The 19559-nt window shown below is 39.7% G+C and overlaps 1 protein-coding gene across 1 annotated transcript; it reads right to left on the minus strand.

Annotated features, from left to right (window-relative positions):
* Positions 1 to 829: 829 nt before the first annotated feature.
* slc37a2 (solute carrier family 37 member 2) lies at positions 830 to 19357 on the minus strand. The gene is made up of 18 exons (XM_031308067.2): positions 18783 to 19357; positions 16776 to 16857; positions 15552 to 15642; positions 15103 to 15181; positions 14855 to 14990; positions 12143 to 12219; positions 11201 to 11367; positions 9414 to 9451; positions 9169 to 9324; positions 8213 to 8303; positions 8036 to 8098; positions 7690 to 7775; positions 7318 to 7366; positions 5356 to 5429; positions 4979 to 5057; positions 3846 to 3943; positions 3617 to 3681; positions 830 to 1135 (listed from the first exon to the last, which is right to left on the minus strand). The coding sequence occupies exons 1-18, from the start codon at positions 18839 to 18841 to the stop codon at positions 1120 to 1122; spliced, it is 1506 nt and encodes a 501-aa protein (XP_031163927.1). The 5' UTR covers positions 18842 to 19357; the 3' UTR covers positions 830 to 1119.
* Between the last annotated feature and the right edge of the window lie 202 nt (positions 19358 to 19559).

Here is a 19559-nt window from a genome sequence, read left to right on the forward strand (position 1 = left end):
ATCACAACAATGTGCAAAATGATTACAAGGGGATGCAAGATGACTCTGAGTTTGGGTGTCTTGTAGACTATGTCTGGGGCCAGGGGCCCATTGTCTCGTAATCCATCCATGCCTCAAGTCAAGGTCTGACTCTTGTTTGATTTGTGAATGATGAATTTCTGTTTTTTGAGTGTCCATTGAATATTATTTTTTATTTTAGAGAAATGTTTTTCAGTGGTACGAAACTCTGAGCTAAACCACTATAATTATGTTATATAATGTAACAGCAGGTACTTTTTAATGTTTTACTGATGTAACTGAAGCTACTGTGCTAAAGGTTAAAAGTGGAAACAGTGCCGTTTGATCCTCTGAGTCTCAGGGAATCATTTCTCTTTACCTCTTAACTCCAGGGATCCTTATTAACTTTTATTTAACAGACAGGAGTCAGGGTTTTGAACTGCCAACCCCGTGATTAGCCGACGATTGCCCCATTTTATGTACAACATTTTCCTGGATATTCATAATTTTATCTCTAAAGTTGGCATAGCTTAAAGTTCAAAATATAGAGAGGTTAAGGCTTTGATTTAAAAAAAAACATATTTCAAACCTGCACTATTTTATCTGACACGAGAATCGCCTCAACAACTTAAAAATGGGTCTTTCACAGTGTTTTCCTGAGTGTTAGACTGAACTACTTCAAAGATGGATCAATAATCAACACTCATTAATGAATGAATGCCGTATAAAATATAAAATCGGGCAACAGCAAGTACTACCAAACTGTCACGTGAATTATTATTGACCTGAAAATGTGAGTATTGTGAGGATGCAGTAACTCAGGAGGCAGAAATTAAGAAAATTCCCATTATGTACACTTTTAATGATAAAAGAATATTAAAACAAACAAAGTTAGAATGAGTAGATTAGTCATAAAAAAAGCGTTGTCTCCATAAAGACATATTTCTCTCTGTTTTACAATAAGAAGGCATCAATCGTCAGTTTAGTGCCTTGAATCTTCCACTGGTGCCTCCTCTGGTTTCCTCTCAGCCTAAATGGAAAGAGGTCTCCAACGGTACGCTGAGTTTCAGCATCGTCTCCCTCTTTTTTGTGTTTGGGTCCCAGTTTGATTCTGTGTGCGTTTCAGATTTCTTTGAACCTGGAATAAAAAAATTTGAGAATGACTATTAGACATTTATTAAGCAACCAATTACAATAACCCTGTATTACAGTATCCTTGTTGTATTCCTTGTTTAAAGTAATTGTTTGACATTTTAGGAAATACACTTATTCATTATCCTGCTGAGAGTTAGATGAGAAGACCGTTAGCTTAGCATTAAGACTGAAAACAGGGGGAAACGACTAGCTCGGTCCAAAGTTTAAAGCAGCCATATTATGCTCATTTTCAGGTTCATATTGTATTTTAAGGTTGTACCAGAATAAGTTTACATGGTTTAATTTTCAAAAAACACCATATTTTTGTTGTACTGCAGTGCTCTCTCTCACTGCTGCAGATCCTCTTTTCAGCTGGTCTCTGTTTTAGCTACAGAGTGAGACCTCTTTTCTTCTTCTTCTTCTGTACTATCTTTGATTGCACTTGCACATGCCCAGTAGCTCAGATGTAGATCATGTCAGCTAGCTAGCTCCATAGACAGTAAAAGAAAGGCTGTTTCTACAACTTTGGTCAGTTACAAGGCAGGATTAGCTGGGAGACTTCTAAATGAGGGCGCACATGGAAGTAGTTCTTTTGTAGATTATGGTGAACTTGTGTGTGTTGTAGCAGTGCTTTGCTATTGAGAACGAGGTAGCATGCTAGCGTTAGCATGCTAGCATTAGCGTTAGCATGCTAACGCTACGAGCTAATGGTTGCGGTTAGCCTGCTCGTTTCGGCTTGTGACGTCACAAGCCGTGCTGATTTTGAACAGCTCACCCAGAGACTGAAGGCAGGACACATTCAGAAACTGTATCTCACTCTTAACACCATGGATGGATTTTTTTCAAAGTTTGTATGTGTGTGGAAGCACCAGAGACACAAAAGAACACCCCAAATCCCAGAAAAAGTGATTTTTTCATAATATGGGCACTTTAAAATACCTACTAACACCTCTAAAGATCAACACGTCGTATCTTCATTGATTAATCCATTTAAAAACATGAATGTGAAACAATAATGTGTGTGTTTAGAGGGAGTTACATAATCTAACTATTTCTTAATGAATAACAGTTGATCAGTCTAATCAGCACGTAACTCCCCGTAAAAACCACAAATCATAGCTTTTACATTTACAGTTTCCCCCTTGCTTCCAGTCTTTCTGCTAAGCTAAGCTAATCACCTCTTGGTTCCAGCAATGGACTTAAAGGGTAACTACCGTTTTTTTTCAACCTATTTTCCTATGTTTTTTGTGTCTAAGTGACTGATGGTAACAACAATCTTTGACATTGGTCCAGTATTAAGCAAGATCGCTGCAGTCGGCAGCGGGGAAACAAGCTACAATGTAAGTTAATAGGGCAATTGTCCAGCTTGTATTTACCTTCACAAAAGTGCTCGTTTTGTCGCTGACAGGCTCAGATTATTATTCGAAGTGTCCGACAACATTATGGAAAGGATCCCTTCAGAGATAGACCTTTAAAACCTATTTGAGACCTTTCTGTTTAACCAAAAACAGCTCTGAAGTCGCTAGCGCTAAACCCACCAGACTTTAAAAAACTGACTTTAAAGATTTAAAAAAGCAATACTTTTAGCGTGTACAGAGCCAACATATTTACACATGTAAATTGGTAAACTATGTGTTTATTCAAACCAAAACTAGAGTTGTGATGGTTGGAAAAGTAGAAAGACGACCCAAAACGCCTTTTCATAGTTTTATTTTGTTTCTGTCGACTTTGAATGAAGTGTATTTTACGATGCTAAAATTATTGTTTATTTACATGGAGTCTGGTGGGTTTAGCGAACACAAAACGGATGTTTTTATGTTTAAAAAAAGGATCTTACTCTTTAACAGAAAGGTTGACCTCCTTAGAAATCCTTTCCATAATGTTGTCAGACACTTAGAATATTACTCTGAGCCTGTCAGTGGCAAAACGAGCACTTTTGTAAACGTAAATACAAGCTGGACAATTGCCCTATTAATTTACATTGTAGCTTGTTTCCCCGCTGCTGACTGCAGCGATCTCGCTTAAAACTGGACCAGTGTGAAAGATTGTTGTTACCATCAGTCACGTAGACATAAAAACATAGGAACATAGGGTCCAGGTTGAAAAAAAAAACAGTAGCTACCGGCATTACCCTTTAATGCACAGACAACGTAAGTGGCATCATTCTTTCAAAAATGTTAAACCACTCCCTTTAGAAGAATGAATTCTAATCTAATCTAACAGCGTCTAAAATCTTCTTTCCGATTGTAGAAAGGCGGACGTGAGGCTGTTTTTGTAACACGAATGATATCCTTTTGGCACACTTCTTGTCTTAATCTGGGTTTTCATTGTATGGCATCCTTACTGGGTGGTTTTCAAACGTGCTTTCACAGATTTGTAGTTTCTGTATAAGTAGTTACAATCCTGTTAAAAAATATATATAAAAGGTAAAGTTCAAAGAAATAGCAACAGTTTCGTTATCATCACAGCTGGTGGTGAAACTCACCCTCTGGCTCGGGGGCCGCGTCCACACCAACCCTGAGCTTCTTTGAAAACGAGCCTGGACAAAAACTGAAGACAAAACAATGTGTCAGTAAGGGTGTCGTTACCAGACTTGAATAAGCAGTAACGACAAAAAGATCTCAGCTAATTTTGAGCCTAGTGTTTCAAGCCTTGCTGTGTTATTATAGTGTGAGAGATTAAAGATGTCAGTGAGGTGAAGAGCGGTTTCTGACCAGGCAGGCCAAGACGTCGGCAGAGATGAGCATGTAGAAGACATTGTTCCAGCCGGTGGGAGAGATCACACCGGCCAACAGAGGACCCACCGCAGCTCCTGCACAGAACACGCCAATGTCACTCACTGTTTCCCTTAATATGTAACATCAACAAGTTTCAACATTTTTTAAATTCGTTTACCAGAAAACATCAAAGTGCTGAAATGTTCTCATTGAAAAGCCAAATGTTCAATGCAAAAGGAAGGCAGGAAAATAGAAAATGTCAATATTTCACTCTTAAATTGTCTTACATATTATATGTTAACAGTTTCCTTTTTAATTATTTTTTTTTTTTTTTGTTTAAATTTCACTTTCCATTTTCAAACCTTCATAACAGTATCTCATTTCCTTTTTTAATTAACATTTGTATGGCCTTATCCTGAGTACTTCCAAAGAATTAATTTTTTAATCAATTCATTGGAATTAATTCCCTGCACCACAAAGGAGACAAAGCAAGTGTCGTGTGTTGCTTTCTACTCATATTACCATGAGTAATGAAATATAATAAAACTGTATTTTTTCCTTTTCAATTTGAAATTTCTGTGTAAAATTATCCTCCACGGGTATAAAAGGCTAAGGTAAGTTGTTTTGGCCAGTTTGCTGCAGCAGAACAAAATGTAAATACACAACACCAACATATTATCACCTTTTTAAGCTGATACGGTAAACGGTTTGCTATTTACACATCGAGCAGACACGGAGCAACATTATCACATGGAGTTCTTTTGTCCAGTGTTAATCCCCCTTTAGCTCTGTTTTTGGGCTCCGCAGGAAAATCTAACCGTCCCTAATGGTTAAATGCTTCGCGTTATTCACAGGCTAGACGCCTACTGTGTCTGTCTGATGTTTGGTGCTGGGCAAGTAGTGTTCAGTGGTTTTATCCGAACTTTTTAGCTGAAAATCTAAAAAAAAATCTAGCATGATGAGCAGCGTTTGTGGGTCATAAAACCAAAACAATGAGCTAAAAGAGGCTGAAACCCACCATACGGCTGAGAGGAACTACACAGCTGGTGATAACATTAATTTGATCCATAGTTACAAATAAGGATTAGGGGAGCTTTAAAAGAGTGATGTAAAAATAACTGCATACGTACCTATTGAACCAGTACCGTCAATAATTGCTGTCACCGTTGACAACGCCCTGGAGTTTCCTCTCAGACTCTCGTGTGTTCCCTGTTGCAACAAAGACACAAAAGTGTTCACATCACAATAATAGCACTGATTATGCAGAATGGCAATTTTCAGCAGAATATTATATATTATTTGATTATTAATTAGTGACACATTCATGTGTTCATCACTTTATTGTTGCAGCTGGTAAAGGTGGGTTCAATCTATAATACATGTCATCATTTACTAGTTGATTTACTCTTATATTTTGTATTAATCATCTGAATCTTAAGTATGATGATTTGTTAACAGACGGCAGGGACATAAAACGGTGGGTTTCCCATGATGCTTCAGGTCTTACCAGGTCAGCAGATACAGCAGTAGTGATGAGGGCGTACGGTCCGTTCACCAGGCCTCCACACAACAGCAGCATACCTACATATACGAACAAAAACCCTGTTAATAAAGACTAAATACACTTCTTTTTCATTTGTTTTTACACCGTATATAAACCATAGACTGTATAAAAAAATGGATGACATGTCTCCACTTCCTCCCACGGTACAAAAGTGAAGCTAAAATGTCCCGGATACGGGCGCCGCCATCTTGTAATTTTGGAGCCAGAGTCTGCACAGTAGTGATCGGGCGGTAGAGCCGTGGTATCAAAGTCCCGCCCATACACCCGCTCGACCAATCGCGAGTCAATCATGACACTTCACCCCCTTTTTACAGCATCAAATAACTAATAAAAAACTAAACTTATCAGAAAATATTAACACTTGAACAAACATCAGCGTCATAAGAACAACCTAAAATGACAGAAACATGGGGAAACATTTGAGAAAAATGTATTTGACATATACTTTGACTTTTTATTTTGGCCCATGTTCCATCCACTAACATTGAGGGGTCGGGATTTATACTGCAGCCACCCACCAGGGTGATCAAGATGTTTTGGCTTCACTTAGTCTATATCCACGACGTTCCACTTCCGGGATTGCTCCGGTGCCGCAGGGAATTCTGCCGGATGCCTGTCTTTTCGCCGATGTCAGTAACCTTCCTCTTTCTTTGTGTTGTAATTTTAAACTCTGGTGGATTTCTGAGGACTATGGTTAACTGCTCCTCAGATCTCTGCAGGGTAAATCCAGACAGCTAGCTAGACCAGTGGTTCCCAACCTTTTTTCCTTGGCGCCCCCCCCTACTTATGTCTAAGAAAAGCTGAGCCCCCCCTGCGAAATGGAAGGTGAGGTAACTTTCCCTTACTTTCTTTTTTGATACAGAGGAGTTATCAGCACTTTTACGTTTCTTCGCCATGTTTCATTCATAAAATAGTGATGCTGTGGCGGCAGGAAAAACGAGGATGATAGCAGCTAGCAGCTGACCTGATGACAGCAAGGGTCCCAGGTTAAGAGGTCCCGGAGGTTTGGCCTACTAAGTAGCCTGCCTACAAGTTTAAGCAAGAACAAAAATATATAGTTTTTATACAGACTTTTGTATACATTATATATTCTGTATTATCATAATTTGTTTAACATGTGCACATTTTTTTTTTTTTTTTACCTCAACCTCAAACCAGATAAAGACTTGCGCCCCCCCTGTGATCTTTGCCGTCCCCCCTTAGGGGTCGGGTTGGGAACCACTGAGCTAGACTATCTGTCCAATCTGAGTTTTCTGTAGCACGACTAAAACAACTTTTGAACGTACACGTTCGACCAAAACAAGTTCCTTCCAGAAGTTATTTTGCAGCAGCTCCATGCGGAGCTTAGCGCCGCCCAAGACGATTGTGATTGGTTTAAAGAAATGCCAATAAACCAGAGCACGTTTCTCTCCCATCCGGGAATGCTGTGTGGACTCACCAGACCCTCCTCCGCTCCGCAGCGAGTGGATGGTCTGGCAAAGCGAGACTAAGCTTCACTTAATACAGTCTATGCATCCACCCGTGATATAATCGTTGAGTTTCTGATAACAGACCACTTATTTTGTACTTTTAAACAGGGCTACTCTGCTTTTGGCTTCGAGTTACATCAGGAGGGTGCGGTGGAGTCTGTCGAAATGATTTGGTACACTGTGAGCACAGCGTGGAGAAGTTAAAGACTGCTGTCGAGCTATCTGCTCTCCCTTGCACACAGCACCACCTCAGTAGCACTCACTGACCTGTTACGCTCTTCTTTTCCTTAAAAGTGAAACATTTTCCCCAGAAGTGAAACAGTAAGTATTTATCCTAAAATCTCAGAAGGATTTGGTTTCAACTTCGGCTCATTCTAGTGGGGAAAAAAGCAAAACCTTCTGAGAAATAAAACAGACATGAGTAAAGAAGTCTTACCGACTGTAGTACCAATGTTCCTTTGTCCGATGGAATTATAGAGGAAAAGCTGCAACATGAACAAAACAGACAGACATCACACAATCAGCTTAACGTTCAGACGTATATATACTGTATGTCTACTGCTAGTATGTTCATTTTTTTCCCCCCCATAACAAATATCCTTATCCTTTTAATACACACTACTGTTGAAAAGTTTGTAATTTGCGGTTATATTGATATATTTCTTTCAGGAGATTTCAAACTGTTCAACGGTAGTGTATAACTTTTGGATTCAGACCTGGGAGACACTGGTTTTAAAAAGTGACCTTGCAAATGTGTGATCAAACCGTGCTGTCATAAAAATAATTTGATTTATTAAATGGCACTCACCATTGGGGCAGCAGCAATCAACATGACGCAGCAAGTTGTCGCTCTCCCGCCTGTGTAGTCAGACACAAGGCCCGCCGCGATGCCTCCTGTAGACACACAGCACATTTCATTTTTTTTTTAAATTATCCTTTATTTAGCCTGGAAGGTCCCACTGAGATACAAGAGCTCTTCTTCCAGGGAGTCCCGGACATTCAAGTCAGATCACGTCTTCCTGGCTGTGATCGTGTTCATCTGTTACACCATTTTAACTATGATAGGATGTTGGCAACGAACACAACAATAAACAATTCACATGTCATAAACATGTTGGAAAAACGAAACCTATCAGTCTAAGCTCAACGCTTACCCACGATTCCTCCTACGTCAAACAGCGTCGACATGTCTCCTGCCTGTTTTGCCTCAAAATGGGCTAAAAATGAGAAATAAAACATTAAAAATAATGTAGATGAAATTATATCACGTGTATGATAGTCTCCTCATTTGGGAAAAAAAATTGAAATAAAGCATGTGTGTAAATACTGACCAACATTTGAGATGTAGAGAGGAAGCCAGTAGAGGAAAGTGTAGCTGACCAGCTTGGCGAACAGCAGGCAGAGAGAGAACTCCACCACTCCCTGAGTCAGACATAAAAACACCATTAAAACCTTTTATCATCTTAAAATGTCTTAATTATCACAGTGCTTTAACTGTCTGAGTCTCTCTGTCTCTGTCTCTCTATATATATATATTTATATATATGTATATACCGTATATTTGTAAAGGGTTAGTTCAGATTTACAAGTCACACAATAACACAAACAAACTAACTGATTGAACAGCAACTCCCATGTTCTGTGAGGTAAAGTTACTGTTTTTGTTATAGGCATAGATGGATGTATAACAGTTTCAGTTCCCCGTCTGAAAGCAAGAGAAAGTGGTGAAAATATTCTAAATATAACGAACAATTAAACGGATATTTCGTTTTTTCTGGTGGTCTTATTTTATGTGGCTAAAATGTATTTTGTTGGCCGACTGCCATCTCCTGTAACTAATACTCTGACTATGGAGAAGTAGCTCATACAACCTCCCTCCCCCCCCATTTCATTCACAATTTTGGAAATAATTTCTTCTAATAAAATGAAAAGTCACTATGTGTGTATTTTATGTGATTACATGTATCAAACATCTTTCAACTAGATCCCATTGCATAAGTTTTTATTGATATATTTGCAGATGTTGGTGTCATTCCTGATACCGCCACCAGATGGTGCCATAGTAAGCCATTTTCAAATCCTACACATAGTGGTGGTATATCATTCAAACTGTACACATTCTAAATATATAAAACACATTATCATTTATTTATTTTTTATAAATACAACTTTAAAATACAAAATAATGTACCAATAATTCAGAGTGACCTTTTTCTAATTCAGCTCTTTTAAACCAAAGCAAACCAGATGACATTTCGATAGTTAAAAACAGTTAGTGTCCACTCACAGGTATACTGAGAGCCCCACAGAAGCTGATGGCCTCAGGGTGCTCCTCAACAACGACAACCTCTGCGGGCTCAGTGGCGATGGCACCGTTGACCGATCTGTCTACATGGGACGAGTTCTGCAGGAGAGGGTCCGTCTCGCCGCTCTCCTGTTCGCTCTGACAACACAAAACGCACACATGCATGAGTTTAATCAGTCTTTGTTACGGATGAACTAGGAAGATGAATGTTTGTGCTTTTAACTCACATGGTGCTGAGGAGGAGTGCAGTTGACGTCTTCCGGTTCTGAATAAGAGAGAGGAAAAGATGCAATTGAGAACTTCAAAGCAACATTCAAGTTCGGCAAGCGATGTAGTCTTAAGCCCGACACACCAACCAGACGGCCGACCCTCGGCAGAAAAGGCAGTTGGTCTGATCATTCTCCCCGAGTTGGTCTAAAAAATGCCTCGGAACACACCGAAGAGACGAGACGTAATACGTCTCCATAACAGCAGCCGGCGCTAATCTGTATTGTCGCCCAAAAATTAAAACCGGCAGCTGATTGGACAAACGCGTCACGTGGGTCTGGTTTCTCCGGAAATTCAAAGCCAGACTGTCATGGCGGCTCTGTCATACGATCTCATATTGTACTAAAATAGTTCACCGAAACGTGTTTCTGAAAACATTTTAAGAGAGAAATAGGCCGTGCAGTTGCTGAATCTGTCTTCATTTCAGATCGACAAAGGTCAGTTTAAAAGATTTTCGTCAGATTTTGAGAGACTCTAGTCACGCTCATCCCGCTCCTCGTTTCCGGGTTAGCTCTCCACCAATCAGGTTGGTCATCAGAGTCTGACTGCCGGCAGTGCCCACCCCGCCGATTATACATGTCAAATCGTCCAAAATGAAGGCCGACGGCCCCTCGGGCGGACGACGGCACGGAACACACCGAACAGACTGGAGTCACCGACCTCGCCAGACTGTCCAACGGCCGATTATCTGGTTAGTGTGTCACGACCTTTAGATGACAAGATACACTACAAGATACCAAACATGTCTCACACCTAACTCGGTACTGAGGGGTGAAATTAATAATCTGCCTCTGGGTAAAACAGGGACAAATCAACTGATCGATTGAACGAACATTTCGCACATTCCTGCACAAACTGTGCAGCTCTTCCACTGAAAAACAGATATCTTTTTAAGCAGTCCTTATATTTTTCATATTTTCTGTTAATAGTAGTACATTTTTCTTTTTTACATTATGTCTTTGTCGTTAGGCACCAAAACATCAACACACATTCGTTGTACGTGCAAACCTACTCGGCAATAAAACTGCTTCTGGTTCTGTTTCAGTTATGTATTCAGGAAAAACGTGAAACATTTGTTGCTTTCCTCGGTTTTATATCATTGTAAATGAAAAAGACAGACAAAACATACTTCTGGGTGTGGTGATTTTGTTACATTCCATTTTGTGAGAACTCTGAAGAAAGCCTCTCTCATCTGTTGTGTACCACAATGTACCACTGTTTTCCTATCTGCGTAAACCAACCTTGAGACAATCCTTCTGTTCATCTTGACTCTCTTTCTTATCTTACTACACACCATCCAAGTGAATGGATGCTATTGTTTGTCTCATTAAACCTTTAGAACACTGTAACCTAAAACCCTCCATCGTGTCACTTTGTTGTCCGAGCGCTCGCCGCTGCTTTCAGAATCAACTAACAGAGGTCAAGCCAGTAGATGATAGGATTAGAACGGCAAAACAATCGTGATCGGATTGTTCCACAACACAGAGCTAAAGTTAGCTCACTTTGAACGAGGTAATGGTACTGTAGCTCAGTTTAACATCAACCTTTAAAGTAACAGCAGCCGAAAGCAGTTTGCATTACAAGAATGTGGTCCAGCACGATCCTGCAAGTGCAGATGTGTCTGGAATTTGCCCAGACACACCCTTTCTTAATAAATAAACGCTTCGGATTCACACCAATTATATGGGTGTGTCTATCTGTGAAAGAGCTTTGTGTGTGTAGGTGTCAATGATGAATGGAAACTGACTCTCAACCAGGAAGAAGAAGCACAGGATCCCAGTGGAGGCGATGATGAGTCCAGGGACGATGAAGGACATTCCCCACGCCGAGGACACGAAGGCTCCTGCGATAAGGGAGCCCAAGATGTTTCCCACTGAGGTGTGGGAGTTCCAGACACCCATGATGAACCCTCGCCTGATGATCAAAAACACAAGAGTTGTCAGCCACGTTGAAGAAGTAGCTTTGGGCCCTCTGCAGTCTACTCAGTGGTTAGCTTGGAGATGTTTAAACTGTGATGGGTCAGTCTGTAGTATGTTCAGCTGATATTCCCACAGTGCTAACCCTAGACCAACCTTCTGTTCCTGTTGTGAAGTTTGAAGAAGAGCTTTGCTAAAGCAACATGTTGCCTGTTTACTCCAGCTTGTTATAGGCTGCATTTATTGTGCACTGAAACAGGAAGCTGTTCCCATTTAAATCTGCACACATTTTGATGCTAACTTCCCGTTTCTTTTACCAATAACTGCTGATTTCTTCTCTTCTTATTCAACTGTCACTCAGAGGGATCTTTGTCTCTTCCTGCCCTTTCAGTTGTCTTGGTTGAACCATTGTACGGTGTTTTGTGCCCCATGTACAAAATTAAATAACATCTATTTGTAAAGAGGACTTTCTACAACCTGAAAGCATCAAAGACCATTCAAACATATAGAGTAGTCCTCTCAGACATCTGACTGGGGACAATCAAGCTTTTGTGGCAGGAGATACCAAACCTTTGAACAGTAGTGTATATTTCAGAAGCAGTTCAGATTTATGATGTGGATTTGATGCTTGTCTGAAATAAATCAAACCCAGGTCTCACTGTGCTGTCAAAACGCGACAAATGAGGATGCGTGTGTCAGCGAGCTACAAAAAAAACATCTAATGCTGCATCGTCAGCAGGACTACACTGCAGTGCACATCGTGCAGTACTCACTTCCCCTTTCCAAACCAGTTGCCGACACATGCCACCACTGCAGGCCAACCGGTGGTCTGCATGAGCCCGTTCATGACCTGCAGAATGAAGCAAACAGAGGGAGAAACCAGCCTGTGTTAACATACGGCATCAAATCATTTCAACGCTGGTACAAGCATATTTTAAAAAAGGACAATTAGAGGAGACCAGTGAGCAGTAGGGGTAAAGTAGGGGTGTTGAAATTAATCATTGCATCGATGCATCACGATGCGGACCTGGACGATTCTGCATCGATGTAGTGACAGACCATAACTGATTATTGCCTACTGATGTTACTTGTTGATTTTCCATTTGCTGCTTTTTGGTTTCTGCCTTTTGTCTGTTGTGTTCAGACTCCGCTACATTCAGGAAGTGTCTTTTTTAAAGAGCAGATACAATAAAAAGGGGAGTTCATATATCTGACTGCTTGAATTTGTTTATGAAAACCCCGTGTAGCAATATATACTACTACTGAGGAGGTGACGCAACGCGATGCATCGGGATATCGAATCGAATGGAATCGTGAGACCGGTGAGGATTCACACCCCATAGTGAGCAGTGAGTCTTTACATTCACACAACAAACCTACATTAAACCCAGACACAGTCACACTGCAGTCACATGACGCAGGCCTGAGTCCTGTGATGGGTGTGTGAGGAAAGCCTGACTAAGCCCCCATGAGATCTCTATGTTTGTAAAGGAAAGAGATGATAAATACGGTCTGTACTGACCCACAGCTCCCAGTCATAACCTGTAATGGGGTAAAAGGGTTGTTAATCAATACAATAAATCTATGATTTCTTGATTGCTTCATGTAGGTGCTTCAGCCTTTAAAATGTATTTATTAATAGGTGTATTATTATCTATACCATGAGTTGTATTTCTAATTATAGTTTCCCATAGGTTGTTGAAAGTACTTGTGGAATTTGACTCCAGGGGAGGGTCATGTGATCATGTGAGGCTCATCTGACACTTCTGAGCTAGAACACAGCATTGCTTTCTTGAGCTACAAACTATAGAATAGACTTTGATTTATTTAACTGCACATGCAGTGATCATTTGGTGCAGTGATAACATCATTCTGAACTTAAAGGGGGAAAAAGAAGAAAGAAACTGACAATTACAGCCCTCCAGTTACAGTTTGTGGGAAACACAGGCCATTATACAAACGTTAAAAACACGGTAGTGTTGATTAATTGTTAGTCGACCTACAGAAAATGAATCGTCAAAAAACGAATAAATTAAATGTTTCAGTCATTTATCAAGAAAAAACATCAAAACGTTCTCTGGTTTCAGATTCTCAAATCTCTTCTGTTTTATAGCGTTGGTTAATTGTTGGGTTTGGACTGTCGATGAGACAAAACAAGCTATTTGAAGACATCACCTTGGGCTCTGGCCAATTATGACAGCCTTGTTTTTTTTTTACATTTGAGAGACTAAACAAGTAAACAGGAAAAGAATAGTTAGTTGCAGCCTTAATTAATACACGGGAAGGGAAAGTAGCCTGTACACAAAACTGGTGTCTTCACTTGTTTCTGAGGTAATACAAGTCTTACAAGACTGAAATCTGATTGTGCAGAGAGGTCTGAGCTTGATTCCCATCATAGACTCCCAACAGCAATACAGTTTCATTTTCAGCGTTTGTCTGTGGTTATTACGGTTTTACGGGACTTTTTAAAAAAGACTGAAGTGAGACAAAACTCTTCTGACTCTGAATGAACTTGTACTGAGTCCACACTGAGACCAACATTCCTTTCCCTATGAGTCCAGCGACCAATGAAACCTAGCGTGCGTGTGTTGGTGTGAGTGCATGTTTGGTGGCGAGTCAGCAATAAACAGCTCATCTGATCTCTGCGCTTCCCTCTTTCTCCCCAAATGAGAGTTTGTTATATGCAGTAGTTCTGCCTAACCAAATGCAAAAGGGCAAGACTTGGTCTAGCTTCCTTATTCTGTACAAGGTTTTGAAGGTACATTTTTGAAAATGTAAACAAAAGAGTTACCACAACAGAAAGCCAGAAAACAGGATGTAAACCTGCTGTCACTCTCAAATTGATTGGCAGATCTTTTGTCACACAAACAAATAGTTAAAAGGAATAGTTTTAGCATTTTGGGAAATATTCACTTTGCAACTAAAATTGTAAAGATGTCCATTTTAAAATGGTTTTAAGGTTGAGTTATGTGCTGTAACAACCGTTATCCATCCACGCAGAACGTCATGTTAAGGTAAAGTGTACGTTGCCAGATAGGGTCAATGAGCACACTGTTGGTCTCTACAGAGGTCTCTCTCACCAAAACTGTGACTACAGTAAAGCTGTACACAGTGCCCAGCTGTTGTTCGCCAAGTTTTCTACCAAGTAACTTCACCCTGAAACCATTCCAACTACTGCTCCACGATTAGCATGTGCAAGCTAATTCTGCTAAATTTATTAGAGGGACAATTTCGCTGTTCGTAGGTCCCGTTGTAGGTAGTACAAAGTAGGAGGGTCATTGAGTCGCCAAAAATTACAGGGTGAGCATGAATATGTTCAGTTAGCTTCATGTCAATCTGGCGGTTAGATTTGGCTATTTGTTGTGTTTATGTGGAAATTCTGTTCTGATGATGGCACTAAGGAAAAGGTTGGGGGGGTCTTCTATGTTTACAAAAGGTACAAAAGAAAGTGTATAACTTTATATAATGTGATTTTGTGTCTTTACCTGGATGAAGGCGTAGTACCCTAATGAGTGGATGTTCCAGTAGAAGCCGAGGCCAAACAGACATGTGAACAGTCCACTCCCCAGCATACCAAAACTCAGGTAGTAACGCAGAGGGAGGCGCTCTCCAAACATCCCACTGTTAACACAAGAAAGGATTATGACTCAATATAGCACACTCACACACACACACACACACACACACTCAGAGACAAAAGCATAAAGGTCTGCAGACAACAGCACATACAAACCTGAAAAACATGCCGATGGCATAGGCAACCAGGAAGGAGTTATCCAAGACCCCAAACAGCGTCTTATAGTTGTCCTGGTCTAGAGGGACAACACAGATGAAACTATTAGCTTTCTCCATACAGTATAACCATTTATAATTCTAGACATTTTATAAACTAGTAGGATTTGTACAGCACAAAGAGCCCTGAGGAGCTTCCCACCCAACACGGCCACTTGTGTTTGCTGAAACACACGACTGAGCCAGGGACTTTAACCAGTGAATGACGCCTGCCATGATGGGAGAACAGCCCGTGCCCAAATGAAAAGCATTCGTAAACTGTACCTTATGACACCTTAACATCCATAATGTGGCTATATGTTGAGGCTCTCATATAACAATATACATTCCCAGTGCTAGTTTGCAATATCTACTCTTAAGTTTACAGAGGACAACAAGTAAAGGACTTACCAAAGGGCGCCCAGTCACACCATGTAGCATTATCGGTTATGTTAAAGTCTGCTGGCCGAATGACTGTGGAACAGTTTCTGTGAAGCTCACTCTGAAAATCAGACAGAAAAACAGTTGAAACGACCCAGAGACAGTAGAATACGGCACTAGATGAGTTTAGATATTGGTATCATACAGGGGTTGCAGGACCTTGTGAGTGCAGACAAAGGAGTTAAAAATGTGTCTTTTTTATTGTATATTCCATTGCCTTTCATGATATTAAATGTGTCCACTTTTGCTGCAGACAATCTGTCTGTAGCGTTAAAGGACCGTAATCCATACCATAGCTGCTGCATGTTTTTGACCATTTATTAAAATACATAAACAAAGAACCGAAGCAACCAAATGCTCTTTCAGCATCTAAAGGAATTATAGCTGTGGATAAGGTGCATTGTATATCAAAAGCATGTCTGAAAAATCAGTTGAATCATTACGGATAAGGAGAGACATATAGGGGTCTAGAACATCGACCGTTAGCTTTTCTGTGTGCAGGGCATTCCAACGGGGATTTATGCTTCTTTTTTTTATGTGTGCAGCATGTCTAAGAGTTAGGGACCTAATTGTCACAAAAAGGCATATTTACATATTTAACAGAGCCAAGTGTTACAGAGAACAAGTGTAACAGTGCAAAAACAAAGTACATGCAAAAACAACAACAAAAAGACAGAACAAAACAAACCCTCAAGACTGAAGCTAAACAATTATCTGCAAAGATTGTCATAAAATTATTCAAAGTGATTGTTTACTGCTGCCGTCTGGGATCACCAAAGTCAGTTGGCTTCATCTTGTGGAAAACATGAATGCCTGGACACAACGCCGTGGCAATCCATTTGGTTTTCATTCCAGGAATACTGTATGTGCTCCATGACTGTTCAATTTAACCTTGAGAGATAACAAATAGCTCGGATGGGCGCTACTGAGATAAAGCTTTTGTCTAACTCTGTATAAGAAATTCAGTTGTTCATTGTTTTTCATCCATTCATTTATCTCCTTCCTAATCCTACTGTTTCTTTAATAGGGTGAAGACTTGTGCTAACTGGTCTTCACTAACTGGATTTCATGTTTTCAAAACTGATATGGAGCTCCAGAGAGCATATAACAGGCAGCATTTGACCCTTGACCAACACGTGCCATGTTCCTGCAAAAACCCCTGTAGATAAAAAGGAATAGATTTGTCCCAGTCACCTTAACAATGCTGATAGGTTTCCGTGACAGATGGTAGGCCGTGTAGAAGAGGAATGTGAGGAAAAGAATGAAACCACGATACCTGCAAAAGAGAGATGAAAGAATAAAGACGTGGTGGCACAATAGGTATTAATTATAGTAATGTTATAACCAATTACAATACTGGCCATTAAGAATTTTAATCTTTTTCAATTTGTACATCGTCAAAGGAGAATATTTGACTTGACTTTGCTGGAAACTTCTTGAAAAAAAAAATTGACATCAACTCTTGCGGTCATAAAACAAGAGTCTTTACACAGATAAAAAATACTGTAAGAAGAAAAAAATATATATATTTTTATGTTAAAACCTTTCTATTGACACAGAAACATAAGCAAACTGCTGCCAGCATGTTATGGATCAACTGTGTTTATACTGGTGGGTATCAGAGAGTGAGTAACTCATTTATTAGTAGAAGTCAAATATCAGCAAAATAAACATTAGTAAAATGATTATCCCTAAATCATACACCTGATATCAGCCCGTAAGGTTGCACGTGCTAATAAGCTATGATAAAATATTAGAAACATATCAAGTTTTGACAGATCTGACACCAGTGGTGGAAAGTAACTAAGTACAGTAGATGTACTTATGTTTTGTACTTATGTACAAATTTGAGATACTTTACTTGAGTATTCCCATTGAATTAGTACTTTAAATATTCTATCCCACTACATTTGAGAGGGGAATAATGTACATTTTACTCCACTACATTTATCTTACAGCTATAGTTAATTAAATTTAGATTTTAAAGTTTAAAAAAAAAAATACAAAACATTGGCAAGACAAAGGCTAGAGAAAAGTCCTAAAAATAAACAGATTTAGGTTTTTTCCTTCTTTCCTAAAATCCGTATGTACTTGTACTTGAGTGTATTTTGAATGAAGACTTTAACTTGTATTGGAGTATTATTTACATTGTTGTATTGCTACTTTACTTACTGTAAGGACCTGAGTACTTCTTCAACCACTGCCTGACACTGTGTCAGCAAAAACTGAACATTGTAGACTTCACAAAGACAGGATTCATTGCAGGGCTGTTGTATTCGTTTGCATTAGATTAAACAGGTGTAGCTAACAGACAGGTACATCAGTGTTTATAGCCCAGTGTATAGTGTGTATAGTGTAGTGACTCAACAATGTCGACGTTCTATAGCTCATCATTATGTTTTATCACACATACTAGAAAGATGGCATGGCATTGTTAGGGAAGAGTTTCAATTAACATGCATTACTCATTACACTGAAGGATTTTGCAACAGACAGCCTGCCGGAAATGCTTACAAATGTGTGGATTTGATGCTTTTTCCTGTCTTACGTTACAGTATGGTCGGAATTCTTTTTTTTTTTTCAGTTTTCTGATTGATCATGCAAATGCAAGTATTGGTTGCAGACCTGCTCTGATTATCTCATAGTATAAGTCTTATTATTTGGACTTAGTAAATCAAAGTTAGAGGATACAAAGTAATTATTTGGACATAATTTGTCCTACTTTTTATTTTTTCATTAATTTGTGAAGAATGGGCTTTTTTTTTTTTTTTTACTAAAGTGCTGAACCATCAGGGACTTGATTGCTGGATAATCAAGCACAAAAAAGTAATGAATACCACCACAGTGTGAAGGGACTGAAACTGAGGTGTAATTAAAATAAAGTGCCCCTTGTCTTTTTCCAAATCGATTTGGCGTGGCTGTTGATACATCGAAACTGAAATGTACCTGGCGAACATACCCCAATAAAAACAAGCAGTAGTAATGAGTTTGTAAGGTAGTATGATATAGAAAATTATGTATGTATTTAGTGAACACTGGGTTAACAGCCCGCATTACAAATTCACAGAATGTGTTTATCGATGCGGTTAAGACAATCATTTACAACGGGGGAGATAACACACACACACACAGACCAACGGCTGAAATGGGTTAGGGTTAGTTTGTGGAGAACAATAGGCATGGATGATCATGGAAACTTACCAGCTATCTCGAGAAAAAGACGTGGTAAATCGTATGCCAGGAGCCAGGGTCGACTTCATTTTTCTTTTTTTTGGATGAAAACTTGCGTCAAACTTTAAAAACACTTAGATTCCAGGCATGTCCTCGGAGTAATATTATCGGACAACTAACGGCACTGTTTGTAGCCAATTTACCGGCTTTATTAACGGGTAGTAACGGTACAATACGGGTAAGAGAGATAGCTAGCCTGGGGAAAAAAAACACTTACTTGTTTTGTACTAGCAAACGTTAGCTACAGGTTCAAAATAGACGCCAGCTGCTAACTAAAGGAATAAATCAGTAGCCATGCAGCTTCGTGGTGGGAGACACAGTCCGTAAACATCCAGCAGTTCTCCATACTGAGAGTTTATATTATGCACCGGGTCCGGAGAGCCAGCCTACATCGGTGCTGCTGTATAACTTCAAAAAAAAGGCGTCCGTTATGATTGAAATAAAAAGGATTATTATTAGCCTGAATGTGTAATTCCATAAGATTTTCCAGACGGAGCCCCGGCGGCCACGTGATCCCCCTTATCTGACGTCACGGCAAACAGGAAACAGCTGAGTGTGAGAGGTTCCCAACATGAGGGTCGAGACCCCTTCTCAAAGGTCGCAATAGGGGTGGCAAGATGATTTATTGATGGGGAATAAGGAAAACAGGCAGTGGTGATACAGCATGTTACTAAGTGCATTTGCTCAAGTACTGCAAGTACAATTTCGAGATACTTGTACTTTACTTGAGTAGTTCCATTTTATGCT

This window comes from Sander lucioperca, chromosome 13 (assembly GCF_008315115.2).
Source record: "Sander lucioperca isolate FBNREF2018 chromosome 13, SLUC_FBN_1.2, whole genome shotgun sequence".
NCBI lineage: Eukaryota > Metazoa > Chordata > Actinopteri > Perciformes > Percidae > Sander > Sander lucioperca.